Source organism: Pipistrellus hanaki (assembly GCF_964339955.1).
Source record: "Pipistrellus hanaki genome assembly, chromosome: 5".
NCBI classification, from domain to species: domain Eukaryota; kingdom Metazoa; phylum Chordata; class Mammalia; order Chiroptera; family Vespertilionidae; genus Pipistrellus; species Pipistrellus hanaki.
In genome coordinates, this window is record NC_140507.1 from 71,230,988 (window position 1) to 71,252,284 (window position 21,297).

The window sequence follows — 21,297 nt, forward strand, 5'->3', positions numbered from 1 at the left end:
GGAGGAATTGACCTGCAGGTCAATTGTCTCTGAAGACCCGGTGTCTATAATAGAAGAATTGCTGTGCTGGGACATGCTTATGAGGCAGGACTTATTTCAGTGGGGCTTTGGTGCTCACTGAGTCTGCCTCTTGAATGTGTCACTTATGAGAATAGTTGAAATCTGGTGTCGTCTCACACAGACCACTAGATACACTAGCTTCTGGATCTCCAATGGGGTGCAGGTCAGCTACTGTCTGAGGCCACCCAGTAGGAGGTACAGTAAGAACTACAGTTTTCTCCTCTTTGCTTGAGGTTTGGAGGTTTTGGAGCTATCTAACCAGAGCTGCAGTTTGTTTGGTTAAGCTGCTATAGGGCAGGCAATTTATATGCAAAAGCCATAGTGTGGAGGTTGGATGGGTTTGTGGATTATGCCAGGCGGAGTCTCGGGGAGTCACTAGACTAGGGCGTGGCAAACAGTGATGGCTGCCAGTCTCTGTGTTTCCAAGTCCCCACGCCTGCGCCCCAGTGCAATAAACAATGATTGCTGGGCACACCTCTGCAAGAAAGTCACCCTCACTTTCTGCCCAATGGCCGACAGTCCAGCTTTTCCCCGTAGGAGTTTGGGTTCCAGCGTCTCCCCAGAAACTGGATTTCAGAGTAATCGGGAGCTTGTCTCCCTTCAGGTTGAAAAAAAGCAGCTTATCCAATTGCCCACCACCAGCCCTATTCATGCGCCTCCGTACTTCAGCTTTTCAGGGCTTGTGCACGTCTCAATGTCTTCTCTTTCCTTCTAATTGTAGATCTTCCACTCACCCAGCTTTCCCGTGGTTCTGGGTGATAGACATTTTGTCTTTTAGTTGTAGTTTTGAAATTGTTGTGTGAGGCAGCTGTTTAGGTGTTTACCTCTGCTGCCATCTTGGTTTTCCCCCGATATCATTACTTTAAAAAATGTAACTGAAATACACCCAAAGCACAGAAACTGCTAATGTGTGAAGTGTGCAGTCTAAGTGGGATAGCTATGCACATGTCCACGCACAGCAGTATCTCTATCCCCTACATTTCCTTGTGTCCCCTGAATCCATCTCCCTCTTCGCTCTTCTCCCCGCCAACCCTGATGTGCTTTCTGGCACCGTGTGTTACTTTACGTTTTGTAAAATTTTACCTATATGGAATTGTACAGCACTTGCTGAGCACGCAGTTTTGAGATTCTCCATTATGTGTACCAGTAGCTTTTCCTTTTATTACTGAGCAGTGTGCTGTTGTAGGAGAGACCACAGTTCCTTCATCCTGTTCACCTTTCCACCACATGATGAATGTGTTTTCAACTCTGGGAGCCAATGGGGCTTTTTCATTTTGTCCCTGTTTCTCTTTCCCCTGCCCATTCTGAGTCCAGCCTCACTTTTAGGAAGCACAGAATGCTCCAGAGCCATTCTGAGTTTCCACATCACACCCTCAAATCGGCAACTTCTCTGGGAAGCTCTGCTTTGTTTTGCCATTTCTTGAGATTGAGTTGTTTGTCTCCCCCGTGAGAATTCTTAACATATTCTGGCAGCGAGTGCCTGGTGAAGTACTACATGAGGTGTAGTGTAGCTGACTGCGGTTTTAATGACATCTCAATGAGTGGAAGCTTTTAACTGAGTTCATTCTTTGGTGGTTAGTTGTCTGGGTCGCATCCAGGAAATCTTTGCCTCCGGAGTTGCAAAGATATACTGTCTTTTATTTTTTTCAAGAAGCTCTGTGGTTTTAACTTTCACATTCAGGTTTGATATCAATTGTGAATTAATCTTGGTTCTAACAAATGAGATTATAAAGATTATGAGGGTGAAAATTCAAGTTTTTTCCATCTGATACTTGGTGGTTCCATCCTCATTTTTTGTTTTTTTGGTTAATCCTCACCTGAGGATATTTTTCCATTGATCTTTTAGAGGGAATGGAAGGAGGGAAAGACAGAAACATCGATGTGAGAGAAACACATTTATTAGTTGCCTCCTGCATGTGCCCCCACTAGGGTCTGGGCTTGGGAGGAGCCTGCAACCAAGGTATGTGCCGTTGACCGGAATTGAACCCAGGACCCTTTGGTCTGCAGGCTGACGCTCTATCCACTAACTCAAACCATTCAGGGCTGCAGCCTCATTTGTTGGAAAGACTATTTTCTCCATTAAGTTATCTTGGTGCTTTTATCAAAATTTCATGTTTATATGTTTGTCTCTCTGGATTTTGTGTTCAGTGTCACTGCCCTATTTGTTTACCACATACTTACTACTGGTTATGCAGGTTTATAGTAAGTCCCAAAACAAGATAGTGTAAGTTTTGCAACAGTGCTGTTATTTTTAAAGATTATTTTGGCTGTTCCAGGCTCTTTGCCTTTGTGTGTAAATTTTATTTTATTTTTTTTTATTTATTTACTTTAATATATTTTATTGATTTTTTTTACAGAGAGGAAGGGAGAGAGATACAGGGTAGAGAGTTAGAAACATCGATGAGAGTCATCGATCAGCTGCCTCTTGCACGCCCCCTATTGGGGATGTGCCTGCAACCAAGGTACATGTCCTTGACTGGAATCGAACCCTGGACCTTTCAGTCCGCAGGCAGACGCTCTATCCACTGAACCAAACCGGTTTCGGCTTGTGTGTCAATTTTAGAATCAGTTTGTCTGTTTCTCAAAAAAGAACTTGCTGGGCTTTTTTTAGGGATTACTTTGAGGTGGAGTCTAGTTTAAGGAGGAGGTTTAACAATATTGAATCTTCAATTCCATGATCATTAATTGTTTATGTTGCCTTTAACTTTTCTCAGCATTTTTTTTTTTCTTTTTTTTTCTTTCTAGTTTTCAATAGAGCTCTTGCAAGACTTTCATTAAAATGATCTCTAAGCCGAAACCGGTTTGGCTCAGTGGTAGAGTGTCGGTCTGCGGACTGAAAGGTCCAGGGTTCGATTCCGGTCAAGGGCATGTACCTTGGTTGGGGCACATCCCCAGTGGGGGGTGTGCAGGAGGCAGCTGGTCGATGTTTCTTTCTCATCAACTTTTCTAGCTCTCTATCTCTCTTCCTTCCTCTCTGTAAAAAATCAATAAAATATATTAAAAAGAAAAGAAAAGAAAAAAAAATGATCTCTAAGTATTTGTTTTTTTAAGGATTTTTTAAATGGATATTTTTTAGAGAGGGAGAAAGAGAGAAACATTGATGTGAGAGAGAGAAATCACTCAGTTGCCTCCTGTAGGTGCCCCGACCTGGGGTCGAACCCACAACCTAGGCATGTACCCTGATCAGGAATTGAACCTGCAACCTTCTGGTACATGGGTGATGCTCCAACTAACAGCTACACCAGCCAGGATCTAAATGTTTATGTTTTAATGCTATTTTAAGTGACATTAAATTTTTTTCTTTTTTCTCCCCAACCAGTTTGGTTTAGTTGTTAGAGCGTTGGCCTGCAAACTCAAGGGTCCCAGGTTCGATACCAGTCAAGGGCATGTAACTTGGTTGTGGGCACATACTCAGTAGGTAGTGTACAGGAAGCAGCTGATCGATGTCTCTCTCTCATCGATGTTTCTGGCTCTCTGTTCCTCTCCCTCTATAAAAAAATCAATAAATATATTAATTTTTTTTCTTTTTAAAAATATTTTATTGATTTTTTTATAGAGAGGAAGAGAGAGAGATAGAGTTAGAAACATTGCCAGCCTGTTTGCTCATAACTGCTCTCTCCTGCAGGCCTGATCACCCCTAACTTCCCTCCTTTGCAGGCCTGGGTCCATCCCAATTTCCCTCCTCTGCCGGCATGGTCACTCCCAACTGCCCTTCCTTGCAGGCCTGGTCCCTCCCAACTGCCCTCTCCTGCTGACCATCTTGTGATGGCCAGCTTGTGTCCACATGGGGGCAGGATCTTTGACCACATGGGGCAACCATCTTGTGTGTTGGAGTGATTGTCCATCTGCATATTACTCTTTATTTATTTAGTTAAATTATATTTTATTGATTTTGTACAGAGAGTAAGGGAGAGAGATAGAGAGTTAGAAACATCGATGAGAGAGAGTCATCGATCAGCTGCCTCTTCCACACCCCCTACTGGGGATATGCCCGCAACCAAGGTACATGCCCTTGACCGGAATCGAACCCGGGACCCTTCAGTCCCCAAGCGGACGCTCTATCCATTGAGCCAAACCGGTTTCGGCTGCATATTAGTCTTTAATTAGATAAGATAGAGCCTGGTGCACTGGTTGGGGTCTGCTGGTTTGCCCTGAAGGATGTCCCAGATCAGGGTGAGGGTTCCTTTGGGGTGGGGGCAGCCTGGGCGAGGGGCCTGTGGTGGTTTGCAGGCCAGCCTCGCCCCCTGGTGACCCAAGCTGAGGACCTGGTATCTGGGGTTTATTTATCTTCTACAATTGAAACTTTGTAGCCTAGAGCGGAGCCAAGTCTTCTGCTTGCTCCATGGTAGCTGTCTTTTCTGTTGGGATTTATGTATCTTCTATAATTGAAACTTTGTAGCCTTAAGTGGAGGTCTGGACTGGCCAGGGTGTGGGGAAAGCTTGGCTTTGTCCATCACTGGGGGCAACCCTAGCCTCCTGCTCTTCCAGCTCTGTGGCTGCTACCATTTCTGTGGGGATTTATGTATCTTCTATAATTGAAACTTTGTAGCATTGAGTGCAGGCCTAAGCTGGCAAGGGCAGTTGGAAATCTTGGCTTCCTCCATTGCCGGGGAAACCCAACCCTTTCATGCTGTCTCTGTGGCTCAACTATCTTGGTTGGGATATTTGCATACTTGCTCCTGATTGGCTTATGGGCGTGGTTTGTGGGTGTGGCAGGTGGTTATGGCTGTGGTTTGTGGGTGTGGCAGATTGGTGGTTAATTTGTATATTTCTCTTTTATTAGATAGGATGAGATAAATTACAGTGATTAATTTTAGTGTTAAGCAACTCTTCATTCTTAGAATAAACCTCACTTGATAAAAATATGTTGCTGAATTCATTTGTAATATTTGTGAAGGGTTTTTGTGTCTGTTGATGTCACAAAAATCTTTCTTGTAATGTTTTTACAAGGCTTTTGTCTTCCTCTGGTTTTGGTATCTGGGTAATGTTAGCCTCATAAAACTGGAAACATTTTGGTGGAATGGGTTCTATTTCTTCTCAAATGTCTGATATATCTGGTCTAGTAATAATTAATGTCGTTTTTAAACATTCGTTTAAAATCTTGCTTGGCGTTGACTTGTATTGACATAACCTTCAAACACGTGGTATCTACAGAACGTGTGAAGTGCAATTAACAAGTTTTGCTTGAAAAAGTTTGTGTTTGGTTTGGTTTTTGTTGCAAAACTAGGGCTAAGAAGATGGCGGATGAAGAGCATATTCGGCACTGCATGCTTTACGAGTTCCAATTAGGAAGAAAAGCAAGTGAGGCTGCAAAAAACATCTGTAGTGCTCTTGGTCAAGATGCAGTTAGTGCCAGAAAATGCCAGCGTTGGTTTGAGAAATTTCGCGAGGGAAATTTTTCGTTAGATGACAAGAGTGGTCGAGGCCGTGTGTCCAATTTTGATCAAGAAGCTCTTCAAGCTCTTTTGGTGCAAAATCCTCAAATTACCCAACAAGAGCTTGCGACAACTTTAAATTGTTCACAAAAAACAATTTCCAATCAATTGCGTGCACTTGGCAAAGTCCAAAAGTTTGGAAAATGGGTTCCTCATGAGTTGACCGACAACAACCGTAATCAAAGAGTCACAATTTGCAGTTCGCTCCTCTCTCGTCAAAACCGTTTGCCGTTTTTAGAGCAAATTGTTACCGGAGATGAAGAATGGGTGCTGTATGTTAATTTGAAAAGGCGGCCTCAATGGTTGGACAAAAATGAGGCTCCGCAGCCCACGCCAAAACCTGACTTGCATGCGAAAAAAGTGATGTTGTGTGTTTGGTGGAATTTTAAAGGAATTCTTCATTATGAACTTTTACCATCTAACCAAACCATTACAAGTGCAGTGTATAGTGCCCAATTGGAAAGGTTAGCCCAAGCTTTAAGAGAAAAAGAACCCGCACTGATTAATCGGAAGGGCGTAATTCTTCACCACGATAACGCACGACCGCATACTGCAAGAATCACTGCTGAAAAACTGCACCAGTTGGAATGGGAAGTTCTCCCTCAACCTGCATATTCTCCTGATATTGCCCCCTCCGATTACCATTTGTTTCGTTCTTTGCAAAACTTTCTTCTTGGAAAAAAATTTAATAATGAAGAATGCCTCAAAAATGCATTGACCGAATTTTTTGCATCAAAATCACAAGAATTTTACAACGGAGGGATTAAAATGCTTCCTGAGCGTTGGGCACAAGTAGTAGAAAACAACGGCAACTATATTGTTGATTAAATTTTGTTGTATTGTTTAAATAAATTCGATTTAAAAAAAATATATATTAGAAAATGACATTAATTATTACTAGACCTAATAATTCACCAGTGAAGCCATCTGGCCTGGAGTTTTCTACGTGGGAAGGTATTTTATTCGGGTTATGTAATTGGATAGAGCTATTCAGATGTTCTGTTTTTTCTCATGTCAGTTTTGGTAATTTGTGTCTTTCAAGGAATTTGTTCACGTCAACTAAGTTGTTGAATTCATTGGCATGCCATTTTTCATCATGTTCCTGATTTGTCTTTTATTCTCTGTATGATCTGTAGTGATGACTCCGGTTGAGTAATGAGGATATTTTCTATTTATATTTAGAAGTAAACAGTGCTTAAGAAAGTTGAGAGTGAAATGTCCAGCCTGAATAATCATCTTCATTGTTGTTTCTGCTTTCGGATTTCAGATGGGTCTGTGAGGAAATCCCAGACCTCAAGCTTGCTATGGAGAATTATGTCCTAATCGACTACGACACCAAAAGGTAAGTAGATTTCTGTCTGAGCTGCTTCTCTTCTATCTGAATACATGATAGGGACATAACCTATAATTAGTTCTTTAATGGTATAAGCTGATCTGAAATTTCCTTTCAGAATTGGCTGTAATCTCTGTGGAGCTATTTTATAGGAATTTTTATTTATTTGCTTATTTATTTACTTATAAATATATTTTATTGATTTTTTACAGAGAGGAAGAGAGAGAGATAGAGAGTTAGAAACATTGATGAGAGTCATTGATGCCTCTTGCACGCCCCCTACTGGGGATTATGCCCGCAACCAAGGTACATGCCCTTGACCGGAATCAAACCTGGGATCCTTCATTCTGAAGGCCGACGCTCTATCCACTGAGCCAAACTGGCTTCGGCTATAGTATTATAGGAATTTTAAATCAAATATTGGCAGAGGCTGTCAGAGTGAGAACATAATTGAGATTGTCACATTGTGCAACGAGACTTGGTCTGTGTGAAATCACCTCAAGTTAATAGTTGCCGTTTTCTTTTTTTTTAATTTAATAAATCTTTATTGTTCAGATTATTACAATTGTTCCTCTTTTTTCCCTCATAGCTCCCCTCCACCAGGTTCCTACCCTACCTTCTGCCCTTACTGTCCTCATTCATAGGTGTACGCTTTTTGTTCAGTCTCTTCCCGCACCCCCCATTTCCCTTTTCCCCCAAGAATTGTCAGTCCACTCCCTTTCTATGCCTCTGATTCTATTATATTCACCAGTTAATCCTATTCATCAGATTTTTTATTTACTTGTTGATAGATACGTATTTGTTCATGATTTTTATCTTTATCTTTTTCTTCTTTAACTTCTTAAAGAATACCTTTAAGTATTTCATATAATTCTGGTTTGGTGGTGATGAACTCCTTTAGCTTTTTCTTATCTGTGAAGCTCTTTATCTGACCTTCAATTCTGAATGATAGCTTTGCTGGGTAGAGTAATCTTTGTTGTAGTTTCTTGCTATTCATCACTTTGAATATTTCTTGCCATTCCCATCTGGCCTGCATAGTTTCTGTTGAGAAATCAGCTGACATATGGGTGCTCCCTTGTAGGTAACTAACTATTTTCCTCTTGCTGCTTTTTAATATTCTCTGTCTTTTGCTCTTGGCATTTTAATTATGATGTGTCTTGGTGTGATTCTCTTTGGATTCCTTTTGTTTGGGGTTCTGTGTGCTTATTGGACTTGTAAGTCTATTTCTTTCACCAGGTGGGGGAAGTTTTCTTCAAATGGGTTTTCAGTATCTTGCTCTCTCTCTTCTTCTGGGACCCCCATAATTCTGATGTTGGTATGCTTGAAGTTGTCCCAGAGGCTTCTTACACTGTCTTCAACTTTTTGGATTCTTTTTTCTTTTTTCTTTTCCAATTGAGTGTTTTTTGCTTCTTTGTATTCCAAATCTTTGACTTGATTCATGCGATTTTCTAGTCTGCTGTTGGGACTCTGTATAATATATATATATATTTTATATTTTATTGATTTTTCAGAGAGAGGGATAGAGAGTTAGAAACATCGATGAGAGAGAATCATCAGTCAGCTGCCTCTTGCACACCCCCTACTGGGGATGTGTCCACAACCAAGGTACATGCCCTTGACCGTAATCGAACCCGGGACCTTTCAGTCCGCAGGCCTACGCTCTATCCACTGAGCCAAACTGGTCCCTGCTGTATAATATTTTTATTTCAGTCAGTGTATGTTTAATTTCTAGTTGGTCCTTTTGAAATTCTCAAGGGTCTCATTAAATTTATCGGCCTTGCCGAAACTGATTTGGCTCATTGGATAGAGCATCAGCCTGCGGACTAAAAGGTCCCAGGTTCGATTTTGGTCAAGGGCATGTACCTGGTTGCGGGCACATCCCCAGTACGGGGTGTGCAGGAGGCAGTTGATTGATGTTTCTCTCTCATTGATGTTTCTAGCTCTCTATCCCTCTTCCTTCCTCTCTGTAAAAAATCAATAAAATATATTTTTAAAAAAATTTATCAGCCCTTTCTAGGAAATTTTTGAAAAACGTTATAACCGTGGTTTTGAACTCTATATCCAGTCTTTTGCTTTTGTCCATTTTCTTAATTTGTGGCCTGCCTCTTTGTCTCTGTATTTTAGTTGCTTCCCTGTGTTGATGGAGTGGCCTTGTGTGGTAGGTGTCCTAGTAGGGCTCAGTGGTTCAGCCTCCCCAGTTACATGAGGTGGACACTCTTGGTGCACCCCTTTGTGGGCTGTGTGTGCAGTCTTGTTAAGCCTTGATTGTTGTTAGTATCACTGGGGAGAGTTGACCTCCAGGCCAACTGGCGATGAGAATCAGCAGTGTCTCTGCTGGGAGAGCTTCTGTGCTCAGCTTGGATGAGGCGGAATCTCAGGGTGGAGCAGACAGCCTTGGTTTCTTCCTAAGAGGCCCCTATGTCTCAGTGCCCCGCAGCAAGGCTCCGTGTCCTTCTGAGAGAAGGCTGCTCTTGAGTTTCGCCCACTGCCAGACAGTCCGGTTCCTCCCCGGATGTGTCTGGTACTCAAAGTCTCACCTGGAGCTGGATTTCAGTGTAGTTGGGAGGTTTTGTTTCCCCTCCTGAACAAGAAAGCTAGCCGTGCGCTTGCTGCCCACCCTCTGTGTGCCGTGAATAAGCCAGCTGTGTATTCAGCCATCCGCCCTTGCCATGCGCACTGGTCTCCGCACCTCCACAGCTTCTCTGGGTCTCAGTGTCCTTTTTTCTTTCCTTCTAGTTGTAGAATTTCCACTCAGCCAGCCTTCTGGTGGTTCTGGACGATGTCCGCTCTGTCTTCCTGTTGCAGTTTTGAAATTGTTATGTGAGGCAGTGGTATACCTATGCCGCCATCTTGATTTTTCCAATAGTGGCTGTTTTCATAGCAGGCAACTCCAGCAGTGGCTTCCTCCTACTCAGAAGCCACTGATGGCCCTTCCTCTGGAGCCCCAGACACTTGTTATCCCCAGTCCAAATCTCAGTAACTGTACCCAGCCTTTTGGCCTCAGTCAGCAGTTTCCTGCAGGCACATCCTGATCTCAAAGGAGAGGCTTGTGGGTGGAGAAGGGAGAGGCCAGCTCTGGAATGCCCGCTTGGAATTCTTTTATTTTTCTTTGAGAAAGAAAGATGACATTCCAGGCTCGTGTCCATTTTAGCTCTTGGCAGGCTAAAGGGTGGTGCTGTCTGTGGGCTTAGATAGCTCACACTTGATAAAGAGCATGGCCCACACAGGGCCCAGCACTCAGGCATCCCTTCCTTGACCTCACTTTTGTGTTTAAAGCCTTGTTCACGGTCGGCATTTCCCACCTCAGTCAGCCAGATTCTTTCCTCTCACCTCTCACCATCCTTCCCATTTAATAATTGTTACCAGTTTTGTAAAAAGAAGGGAACCAGCCTTGTTTGGTGTGGCTCTGTTGGTTGGAGCATCATCCCATACACCAAAAGGTTACCTGTTCAATTTTCAGTTGGGGCACACACCCATGTTGTGGGTTCAATCCCCGATTGGTGTGTGTATGGGAGGCATTCATTTGAAATTCAGTAGAAATATTTCTCTCTCTCTCTCTCCCCCTCCCTCCTCTTCCTCTTCTCTCCCTATACCCCCCTTTTCTCCCCCTTCCTTCCTCTCTCAAATCAGTAAAAACATATCCTCGGGTGAAGATTGGAGGGGGGAAAAAAGGGAAATTGCACTCTCCTTGTCCAGGGCATCAACCATGCTGTGGGCCCTATGACAAAGTCCTCTTGCCCCTGGGGTGAGGATATGTAGATGCACTGGCACTTGCATGTCAATCACATAGTCCGAGAAGCACATCCTATATAATAAAAGGCTAATATGCAAATTGACCGAACAGTGGAATGATTGATTGCTCTGATACCCACTGACCAGCAAGGGGGGGGCAGATGCTCAACACAGGATCTGCCCCCTGGTGGTCAGTGCACTCCCACAGGGCGAGTGCCACTCAGCCAGAAGCTGGGCTCATGGCTCTATGGTAGTCTGACACTCACAGTTACGGATGCCCCCCTTACCTTCCCCATTGACCCCCATCCATCCTGATCCTGCATGTTCCCCAAGGGTGCAGGCTGGGGTGAGGGACCATGCTGAGTGCATGAATTTCATGTACTAGACTTCTAGTCTTTATTAAAGGGGTGCCACTGTTGTGCAGGGCCTACAGCAACAGATGTATGAGAGGTGCTTTTTCTACAAGATGCTTGCATTGAAAGTTTAATGTTCTTCCTTTCACATTCAGTTGGCTTAGAAAAGATGTCAGAGTTGGCAGAGAGCAGTGGGGTCTGTCTGATGGTATCCCTCGAGGGACTGGTGCAATCTCAGGGTCAGGCAAGCAGTAGGACCATTTCTCTTTCAAGCAAAGGGACAGCAGGGATAGTCCGTGGGACTGAGCTTGGTCTGTTGGGATGGATTCCTGTCTAGGGCTTGAGTGCAGGGATATGGCCCAGGGGCTCTGAGTTCCCGCCTCTAATCATCCTTGCAGGAGAATGTCTTCCAGGGGTGGTCGGTTGGTCGGAGGCTGTGAGTGGTCACTGTGGTTGGGTTGAAGGGGTGATGTGAATGTTGGAGCACGGGAACTAAAATGCAGAGTGGTGAATACTGTAGTGGCTTCTGCCTGCGGCCATAGAAAGTGTGGACCAGAGCCCTGGACCTGCTGCTAAGTCATCCTCCCATCTGGAATGTGCTGGAGCTCGTTTCTCCTGGTTACTGACTAATCGCACCAGCCCGCTCTGATGTTTCTGGTCACTGTCACTGTCGTTTGTGAGAACTCTTCAGGCTTTGGTGGTGGCTGCTCTGCCTGCCCTTGAACTCTCTAGCTTTTTCAATGGCACCTGCCATCCAGGGAAGTTGCAAAAGTGTCATGTGGGCTCTGGTCTTAGTTGAATTTGTTACTTCTGTTAGGAAGGAAAGTGGCCCTACACTCTGTAAATCTAGCGCTGAGAATGAGCATTGGGGTGGGTATCAAAATGCTTGTGGGGAGTAGTGGTTCTGTCCCGTGTGTGAAGGAGCCCATTACTTAGCTGGCATCACTGAACAGATAGAGAGAGCCCCGGGGATGCTCCTTTTATATAGCATGGAAACTTGGTACATGTCCTCCCCCTTGGCACTGTGGACATCAGTGCTGGTCACTTTCTGTGGGACAGTTCTGGGCACTGTGTGTGCTGAGCACCTACAGGATGCTAGGAGCACCCCAAGTCATGACAAACACAGATGCTCCCAGACATCACCCTGTTTTCTTTGGGTGCATGATAATCCCAGATGAAAATCCCTGGGTTAGGGGATTTCATTGAAAATGAATACCTAAAATAAAATTGATCATGTTTGGGAGAATTTAATTTCTTTTTTTTTTTTCTTTTTAAAAAAATATTTATTGTTGAAATTACTGACTGCCCGCCTTTCCTCCCCCATTGACCCCATCCATCCTGATCCTGCACCTTCTCCAAGAATTTTGTTACTTAAAAAACTACCCCCACTTGGCTGGCATGGCTCAGTGGTTGAACATCAACCTATGAACCAGGAGATCATCGTTCGATTCCCGATCAGGGCATATGCCTGGGTTGTGGGCTTGATCCCCAGTGTGGCGTATGCAGGAGGCAGCTGATCAATGATTCTGTCTTAACATCGATGTTTCTTTCTCTCCCTCTCCTCTCTCTTTGAAATCAATAAAAATATATGTTTAAAAAACAAAACAAAACACAAAAACTCCCACAAGCTCATCTAATATATGCTGCTTATATCTTTGAAAGTGTTGGAAACTTGAAAAAGGTTTTAGTAAACAGAAGTGATACCAAGGTGAAGGGGGGAAGTGCTGCAGTTAGGGTATCGGGCGTGGTCCAGTCAAGTCAGTTCTCAGCACCCATCCAAGGCAGGGCCGAGGGCAGGAGGGCTGGGAGCCAGCCAGGGAAGAAAGGTTGTGATAGCCTGCCTGCTGGGTTGGGGGTGAGGAATGGGACTCTAGGAAAGGCTGTATGAACCCCTTTTCTGACCTATGGCCTGATGAACACACCATTGACCTCGGGTTTGGCCTGTGAGTACAAGATACAGCCTGTAGCCACGACTACCTCACCCTGAAACTCTTGGCCTACGCTTGTTGCCCATGTGGGGTACTTTTTGGGTGGGAGCCAGTCTCTGCCTGACCCTGTGACACCTATCCACATGCCATCCCCTCCTGGTGTCCTGTTCTGACCTTGGCAGTAACTAGCGCCTTTCTTTTGCCTTTTTCAGCTTTGAAAGCATGCAGAGGCTCTGTGACAAGTACAATCGGGCCATTGACAGCATCCACCAGCTGGTAGGTGGCCTCACCCTCAGGCCTATCTCCTCATCTAGACCCCAACTGTGGTTTTCAACCTCAATGTCCTTCATTCACATTACTTGATCCCAGGAGGGGAAGGCCAAGGCTGAAGGGTGTGGCTCTCTGCTACTCTGGGCCCATTTCTTTTCCGGGTAGATTTTCAGGAAAACAGCCATTCTGAGGCCAGGGTTCTGAGGTCCACAGGCTAACAACCTTGTTGTCTAGTGAGGCAGTATGGCAGCATGGCAGGGCCCAGGCAGTGAGCATTGTGTGCATTATGGGCCTTGTTGCTCGCCAGTTACACCTACATGCATGCATGCATTCACACACATGCACACCTATATACATTTGTACTCATATACATACTCCGGCTCATACCCAGACACACTCACGTATACACACATGCATGCTTTTTTTCAATAGGGAGCAGTAACCTGGTGTTGGGGTGTGAAGGTTGTAGGGTGTATTCTCCCCTGTGTGATGCATTCCTGCACTTTCCTTGATGTCTGTAGTGGAAGGGAACCACGCAGCCCATGAAGCTGAACACGCGGCCATCCAATGGGCTCCTGCGGCACATCCTGCAGCAGGTTTACAACCACTCAGTGACGGACCCTGAGAAGCTCAACAACTACGAGCCCTTCTCCCCAGAGGTTTATGGGGAAACCTCCTTTGACCTGGTCGCACAGATGATTGACGAGATCAAGATGACCGAGGACGACCTGTTTGTGGACCTGGGAAGTGGTGAGTGTAGGACAGGTGGCCCCAGGGCCATGCTCCAAGTCCCCAGATGTTCTCTGTGAAAAGTTCAGAGTGGGGTTGTTGGAGAGGGCAGGTCCTCCCTAGACCCACTGCCCCAGCCGACCTTCCTGCAGATCCTCTGGCTCCCCCAGAGATGGAGGAAACAGCTACATCCCAACGGGTTTCAACTAAGCCCCTTCTGCTTCTCAATACCTGGTTGGGGTCCCAGTTCTCTCCAGCTCCAACGGCCCCCTACTTCTTTGTTATGGAACATCCTCAGCACCAGTGGAGGCTACTGGGAGCAGGGCCTGTCTTACCAGGACATCCACAGGGGCCTGGCGGGTGTGCCCAAGATGAGCTTTGTAGAATGAGTAGACACCAGGCTGATTGATTCCTGGTAGAATATTCTGATTGGCGTGACAGGGCTGATTATGTGACTGTCAAACATGAGATTGCTCTATGAGGAAACCTGTGCACAGCCTTCCTCTCGGGTATCTTTGCCCTCCCCGTGAGACTTTGTTTATACACTATAGCCTCACGCTTACAGGCTTGAAAGCCCTGTCGCAAACAGGCACGTGTGTCCTCGACACTTGGGAACAAGATGACATTTTTGGTGGCATCATCCTTAGTTTAAGCCCTTTTCAAGCACACAATTTATATTTTAATTAGAATGCACATGGTTCAAAAGCCAATTATCTAGAAGGCTGGTTAAGTTATCTCTCTTATATTGAAATAGTGATGACTTTTTAAAACCACCAGTCTTGTGCATGACTCTCACTACCTTCCCTGCTCCTGGTAGGAACCCTCACGACCTTTACCTGTGGGCTTTCATTTACTTGTGTTTCTAAATAGTGTGCTTATTAAAAAATGTGTGTGTGTGTGTGTAATTGATTTCAGAGGGGAGAGAGAGAGAGAAATATCAGTGATAAGAGAGAATCATCCATAAGCTGTCTCCTGCATGCCCCATACTGGGGATTGAGCCTGCTACCTGGGCATGTGCCCTGACCAGGAATCGAACCCTGACCTTTTGGTTCATAGATCGATACTCAAACACTGAGCCATGCCAGCCAGGCATGTGTGCTTATTTTTATTATTTGAATACATTTTATTCAAAATGGAAAATTGAAGTGCTCTAACACTTTATTTGAAATGCAAAGCTGATCTCTCATGGGAGGACAGGTTGCTGGCTAATGGCCACAATGCCAGTGCTAGCAGGCAATGCCCCTTTCCTGGATCTCAGCTCCGCCTGCTTGTCCAGCTGGGCAGTGATGCTACCAGGGACAGTGGTTTGGAGATCCCATTTGTTTTTCGGGGGGCTCCTGCCATCTCCAGTCCCACTTTAAACCCAGTCAATGACAAGCATTGATGGTGTTCTCAAGATGATGTCAAATCTGGTGAGCCTTGCTGTGCTGTGGCAGCAAGGTAGTGTGGATTCCAGATAAATGGGAGCCTCACCCTGAGGCATCAGTCTCTAACGGCTGTGTTTGTGTCTAGATAGTTCATGCTTCACCTGGCAATAGATCAATTCTAGTTGTGGGAGCTAAAGTGTGACAACCACCCCCTAGTGAATGCTCATGCCTTCGTGGAGAGTCTGGGGGCTCTGCCGAACAGCCTCCTGACCTCTGCCCTCCTGGCTTCTCCCACCCTCCATCACGGTCCTACATCTGTGACTACCTCTCCCCCCACCTCTCTCTGAAGGAGTGGGCCAGGTCGTGCTGCAAGTCGCCGCGGCCACCAACTGCAAACATCACTACGGAGTCGAGAAAGCGGACATCCCAGCCAAGTACGCGGAGGTGAGCCATTTTGGGGACTCGCCCATGTCTTTGTGCCTCTTTTATTTTTCACACCTATTTGCCCCCATCATCAGGTGGTAGGGAGGCGGGGTATGGTGGGACATGGGGAGAGAGGGTCATCCAGGCATGAGCTCTGGGGCTCTTTGGTCTCCAATGTGAGTTTGGGCTTCTCTTAGTGTGTTTCTGTTCCTCTGGAAAGTATAGCCTCCTTGCCCCCAAGTAACATGCAGAGTAAATGGGTCTGAACATCATCTCATCCAACAGAAATGTTTGTGGTTTGGACTCTGGTGGCCTCCAGTTCCCTGGAGGTTGGGAACTATCATAGGCCCTGCAGTCTACCATCCATGGGACCCCCAGAATCCTGCTAGAGCTCTTGCTTACTGGTTGTGTGGGTGGAGGGGGCAGACTGGCAGTCTCAGCTTAATCTGTCAGAGTGGGAGGGGAATGAGGTGCTGGATGGGCCTCAAGGAGCCACAGGCCACCTGCCCAAGTTCCTCTGCTTTCCTGGATGTTCTGGATTTCTGATGGGCTGTCTGATTTTGTTTCCTTGCAGACCATGGACCGAGAGTTCAGGAAGTGGATGAAATGGTATGGAAAAAAGCATGCAGAATACACAGTGAGTGCCATCGCTCCATGCCCCCTTGCCTAACAAGTCCCCTATACATTCTCCTCCCAGACCCGCCGTTCGTCTCCTGTGGATCCAGCTCATCCCCATTGGGGCAGTCCCTCCTCACCCATTCTTGCCCTGTCCTAGCCGAGCTGGGCATGTGGTATTGCTGGAGGAAGGCCTGCTTAGCTCCCTTCAGGAGCCCCTTGGATGGGGAGCTGACATTACCTAGAAGTTCTCCCTCCTCTCTTCCCCTCTTTCACCCCTTCTTGGTCATGCTCATCTTCCTCTTTCAGGGGCCACCTTGGGGACAGGTGGTTCTAACTCCTGCTCCATGCTTTCAGAGAACAGAGGTGGCATCTTTCTCAAACCTTGGCTAGCGCAAAGGTAATCATCAGCTGTCCTCTGCGTGTCTCCAGAACCGGATGAGCTCTCGGAAGGCACCTGTGCTCCTTTCGTGTTGTGTGTGTGTGTGTGTGTGTGTGTGTGTGTGTGTGTGTGTGTAGTGGAGCTGGAGCGAGATGGGTAAGTTGGGTGTGGAGGAAACAGCTGCTTTCGCCATCCACTGGCCAGCTGAGTGGCATCTTTCTCTTGCTGCCTTCCCAGCAGCATGTGGTCCAACCCAGAAGCCCCTTTTCTTGGCAAGGCTGGGATTAGGGGCAGCATTCTCTACGGCTCTCTAGGCTGCCCCTTCGTCTTCGTCATTCAGCCCAGCCTTTCATCGGCAAGGTTCCTCAGACCCTGGCCTGGATCCTCTGGTCTCTCTGCTCCTTCTGCCCAGGGCCTCTACATCTACTTCTTGAAATGCATTTCCATGCTCAAGACTGTTCATCTTTCTACCAGGTGTCCTGCTGCCCATGGACATACAGCTGTAATGCAGTGTCTATTCATTTGGTGTGGGTCCAAAACCAGATTTTTAACAGGTCCTTCTCTTCCTGTCTCAGTTCATCACCTACCACATTCCCAGTTGTTGATGCCAAAACCACTTAGATTCTACCTGGTTCCACCAGCTTGTTCTGTGGCCCTTCCTTCCCAAAGGGCTCTCACAACTGTTCAGGCCTCTCCCTTTGTATCGTCACCAGTTTAGAGCAGGCTGTCCCATGGGGTGTTGACTATTGAGTGGAAATTGATGTCCCTAAAATAGGGAAATGGATTAAATCGTATAATCATAGTTTAGGGATTGATCGGGGGTATGGGAGAGTAGGAAAGAGGAAATTTCCTGCTCCTTGGAAACAATATAACAGCTTCTTCTTTCACAGATCATGTTTTGTGTTTTACATTTAAGTCTATGGTCTATTTAAGTTAACTTTTGTGAAGGATGTTTTCCTCACATAGATTCTTATACATATTTTGTTAGATTTATACCTTCTCTCCTTTTGTTGTGATGCTGATAATTAATGGTGGTGTCATTTTAATTTCAAATTCTATTTATTCATTGTTGGTTTATAAGAAAGCAACTGACCTTTACATATTATATAATATATATATGTTTTGTTTTTAAATACATATTTTATTGATTTTTTACAGAGAGAAAGAGAGAGGGATAGAGAGTTAAAAACATCGATGAGAGAGAATCATCAATCAGCTGCCTCTTGCACACCCCTACTGGGGATGTGCCCGCAACCAAGGTATATGCCCTTAACCGGATCGAACCTGGGACCTTTCAGTCCGCAAGCCGATGCTCTATCCACTGAGCCAAACCGGTTTCGGCTACATATTATATTTTTTAAAATATATTTTTATTGATTTCAGAAAGGAAGGGAGAGGGAGAGGTTGAGAGAGATAGAATCATTGATGATGAGAGAGAATCACTGATTGGCTGCCTCCTGCATACCTATCCCTTACTGGGGAACAAGCCTGTAACCTGGGCACTAGCCCTGACAGGAAATTGAACCTTCTGGTTTATAGGTTGATACTCAACCATTGCGCCATGCTGGCTGGGCTACATATCGTATAGTAATATATAATAATACCTTTATCCTGTAACCTCACTATAATTGCTTATTAGTTCCAGGTTATTTTTTGTGAATTCTTTCAGCTTTTCTGCATAGATGATCATGTCATCTGCAAACAGACAGTTTTATCTCTTCCTCCCCAATCTGTACACCTTGTGTTTACTTTTCTTGTCTCATTGCATTAGCTAAGACTTCCAGTACAGTGTTGAAGAGCTTGGGTGAGGGGTCACCTTGCCTAGTTTCTGATCTTAGTGAGAAAACCTCAAATTTCTCGCCATGGAGTAAGCCATTCGCTGTAGGTATTTTGTGGATTTTTTTTCTGAAGTTGACGGAGTTCCCTATTCTTAATTTGCTGAGAATCATTATCATGAAAATGTGTTGGGTTTTATTATACATTTTCTGCGTCTGTTGATATAACCATGTGGTTTTCTCATGTGGTCTGTTGATGTGATGGAGGTTCGTGGAGCTGACTGTCCATATCTAGGGTAAATCCCACTGGCTCATGGTGTGTGTTCTCACATGTTGTTGGGTTTATGGTTTGTTCCTGTCTAGTTGAGGGTTTTTGCATCTATGACTTAGTTGGTGGTATCCCTTTCTTGTACTATCTTTGTTTTTGTTTTTTGTTTGTTTAATATATTTTATTGATTTTTTACAGAGAGGAAGGGAGAAAGATAGTTAGAAACGTCGATGAGAGAGAAACATCGACCACCTGCTTCTTGCACACCCCCCACCGGGGATGTGCCCGCAACCAATGTACATGCCCTTGACCGGAATCGAACCCGGGACCCCTCAGTCCGCAGACTGACGTTCTACCACTGAGCCAAACCGGTTTCGGCTATCTTTGGTTTTGATGTCAGTGATGCTGGCCTCATACAATAAGTTTGGAAGTGCTCCTTCCGCTGCTCATTTGATTTTTCTCGCCTAGGACTTGCACATTCAGGGCGTGGGCCTAGCTCTCCTTCCCTTTTTATTGGTGGAATGACTTCCAGAATTTTTTCTACACAGTGAAAGGTGAGGAGTCATCTCCTTTGACCTCTCCTGTTTCTCCAACACCTAAAATTCTCTGGCATTTGTCCTGCAGGCTGATTGGGTAGTAAGTCCAGCTGCTTTTTGTTCCCAGGAAACTGCCCACCTGATTGTTGTAACTACTGGCTGAGAGTTCCAGATAACTAACCATTTTCCTAAGACTTAATGGCTTCTTTAAAACACAGGGTATTTGGGGGCTTTTATAAAAAAAATTTTTGTTGATTTTTGGAGAGAGGGAAGGTGGGAGAGGAGAGAGAGGAAAAAAACATTGATGTGACAGTAAACATGGATTGGCCGCCTCCCACATGCCCCCCCACCTGGGCTCAAGCCTGCAACCCAGGCATATGCCGACTGGCAATCTTTTGGTGCATAGGAAAATGCCAAACCAACGGAGCCACACAGGCTGGGCTCAGGTTTTTAAGTTCAAAAAATACTTTCTGCTTCTGGTGAATGAGCCCAACAGTTTCAAGCACACAGTGTAAGAGTTTTTATTGTCCTGGTTACCAGAATAGCCCCATCAATCCACCTGTTGCCTTCAGCATTCTGCAGTTTGGAGGAAGCTGAGGGGTGGGGGTGGGGTGGGAGGGTGTTGGTGCTTGGGGACTTGACTTGGGGACTTCTTCCTTCCTTCTTCCTTCTGCTACATTCCAGTGGCAGCGCCTAGTCCTGTGGGTGTTTGGGGGTCAGTGATGTGTCTGGAACATTGTGCTACATTGTTGGGCACACAGGAGAGCTCCCTGCATGGAAACCATCTCATTCTTTGGGTCTCTTGGGGCTTAGGGTGCTCATTAGCCCAATGGGGCTCCTGCGAAGTGGCAGGGAGCAGAATTTCATTAAAAGGACACTTGGTTTTAGCCTTGGTGGGATCTGGTACAAGCTGGCCGTAGGCTGAGCAGCCATCTGTGCCTTTGGTGTCTTCTCACTTGCTTCCGGAACTCATCCTGTCTGGCACAGCCCTGTTCCAAGAGGGTGCGGTGAGGATCTGCCTGACTGCTGGATGCCTGGATTTGGCAGGAATGTGTCCTGAGTCTTGAGAGAAGTCCCATAAGCTTTCTTTGGTTTCGACCAGGCGTTGGGTTGGCAAGTGCAGTCTTGCCTCCTATTACTTAAGAACTGGAGAGTAAACAAAGCCAACAGGAGCCTAAAAATAGACCAGCTTCTCTACGCCCCAGAGCCTACTTCACAGGGCCAAGGCTCCCTCGAGGCCTCTTCCTCCTCTGTTTCCCTCTCTGTCTGCAGAGGTACCGCTCAGTCAGGCAAGGCCAGCCTCTGCCCTTGACCCTCCCTGTCTGCAGTCCAGCAGATCCCAGTGTCCAGGATGTTCTTGCCCACTCATATTTCTCCTTCCATTGGTGCCTTTTCTGCTCCTTCCACTTGGTTCTGTCTGCTTATTTGTCATACCTCCACCTGGGAGACACTTCATCCAGCTCTGCCCAAGCGATATCCAGATCCCCTGCAGTACCTTAGTCATCTGCTCCCACCCTGATTGTGTGCTCTTGGTTCCCAGTGATGGGCCTGGCACGCGGGCTTCACTCATCCAATGTCTGACACTTAGGCACATGAAGTGCTGCATGGGAAAGGTGTCCTGCAGCTCTGTACCTGCCTCTGTACCTGGGGATAGTGCCTTTCTGGGAAGTGTCTTGGGGCCTCCACCTGAGTATGAGCTGCCCCCTCTGGCTTGTCTACATTAGGACAGCCTAGTGCTGCTGACAGGCAGACTAGAAGGAGCAGAGCTGCTGTGCACTGGAATGCTAGCTGCTTTGTCCTTTGGAAAGTCATCTGTGAGCTGTGTGCGTTATGGAGATATCGGCACCTTTACTATGATCCTGCCTGGGTTGAGTCCCTGGGAGTCAGGCAGTTCAGCTAAGCGTTGTCTGTATAGATCTGTGACTGCTCTGGGCAGATTGGCAGAATGACAAAGCCTAGAGCCTCCTATCAGTGGTTCTTGCTCACCTGGCTTTGGGTGGGGCCTGCCTTCGTCTCCCCATTGGAGTGGATGCTTCATACAGACCATGCTCTTTTTCCTGGATGCTGACGGCATGTGAATTCTGTGAGGTG

At 45.9% G+C, this 21,297-nt stretch overlaps 1 protein-coding gene across 5 annotated transcripts in view; it reads left to right on the top strand.

Moving 5' to 3' along the window:
• The window catches only part of DOT1L (DOT1 like histone lysine methyltransferase), a 70,932-nt gene that overhangs the window by 16,702 nt on the left and 32,933 nt on the right, over window positions 1-21,297 (top strand). For all 5 annotated transcript variants that reach the window (XM_084883475.1, XM_084883471.1, XM_084883473.1 and 2 more), the window contains exons 3-7: window positions 6,763-6,837; window positions 13,054-13,117; window positions 13,633-13,861; window positions 15,557-15,651; window positions 16,205-16,267. In XM_084883475.1, the coding sequence (XP_084739601.1) occupies window positions 6,763-6,837; window positions 13,054-13,117; window positions 13,633-13,861; window positions 15,557-15,651; window positions 16,205-16,267 (526 nt within the window). The remainder of the gene's footprint in view (window positions 1-6,762; window positions 6,838-13,053; window positions 13,118-13,632; window positions 13,862-15,556; window positions 15,652-16,204; window positions 16,268-21,297) is intronic.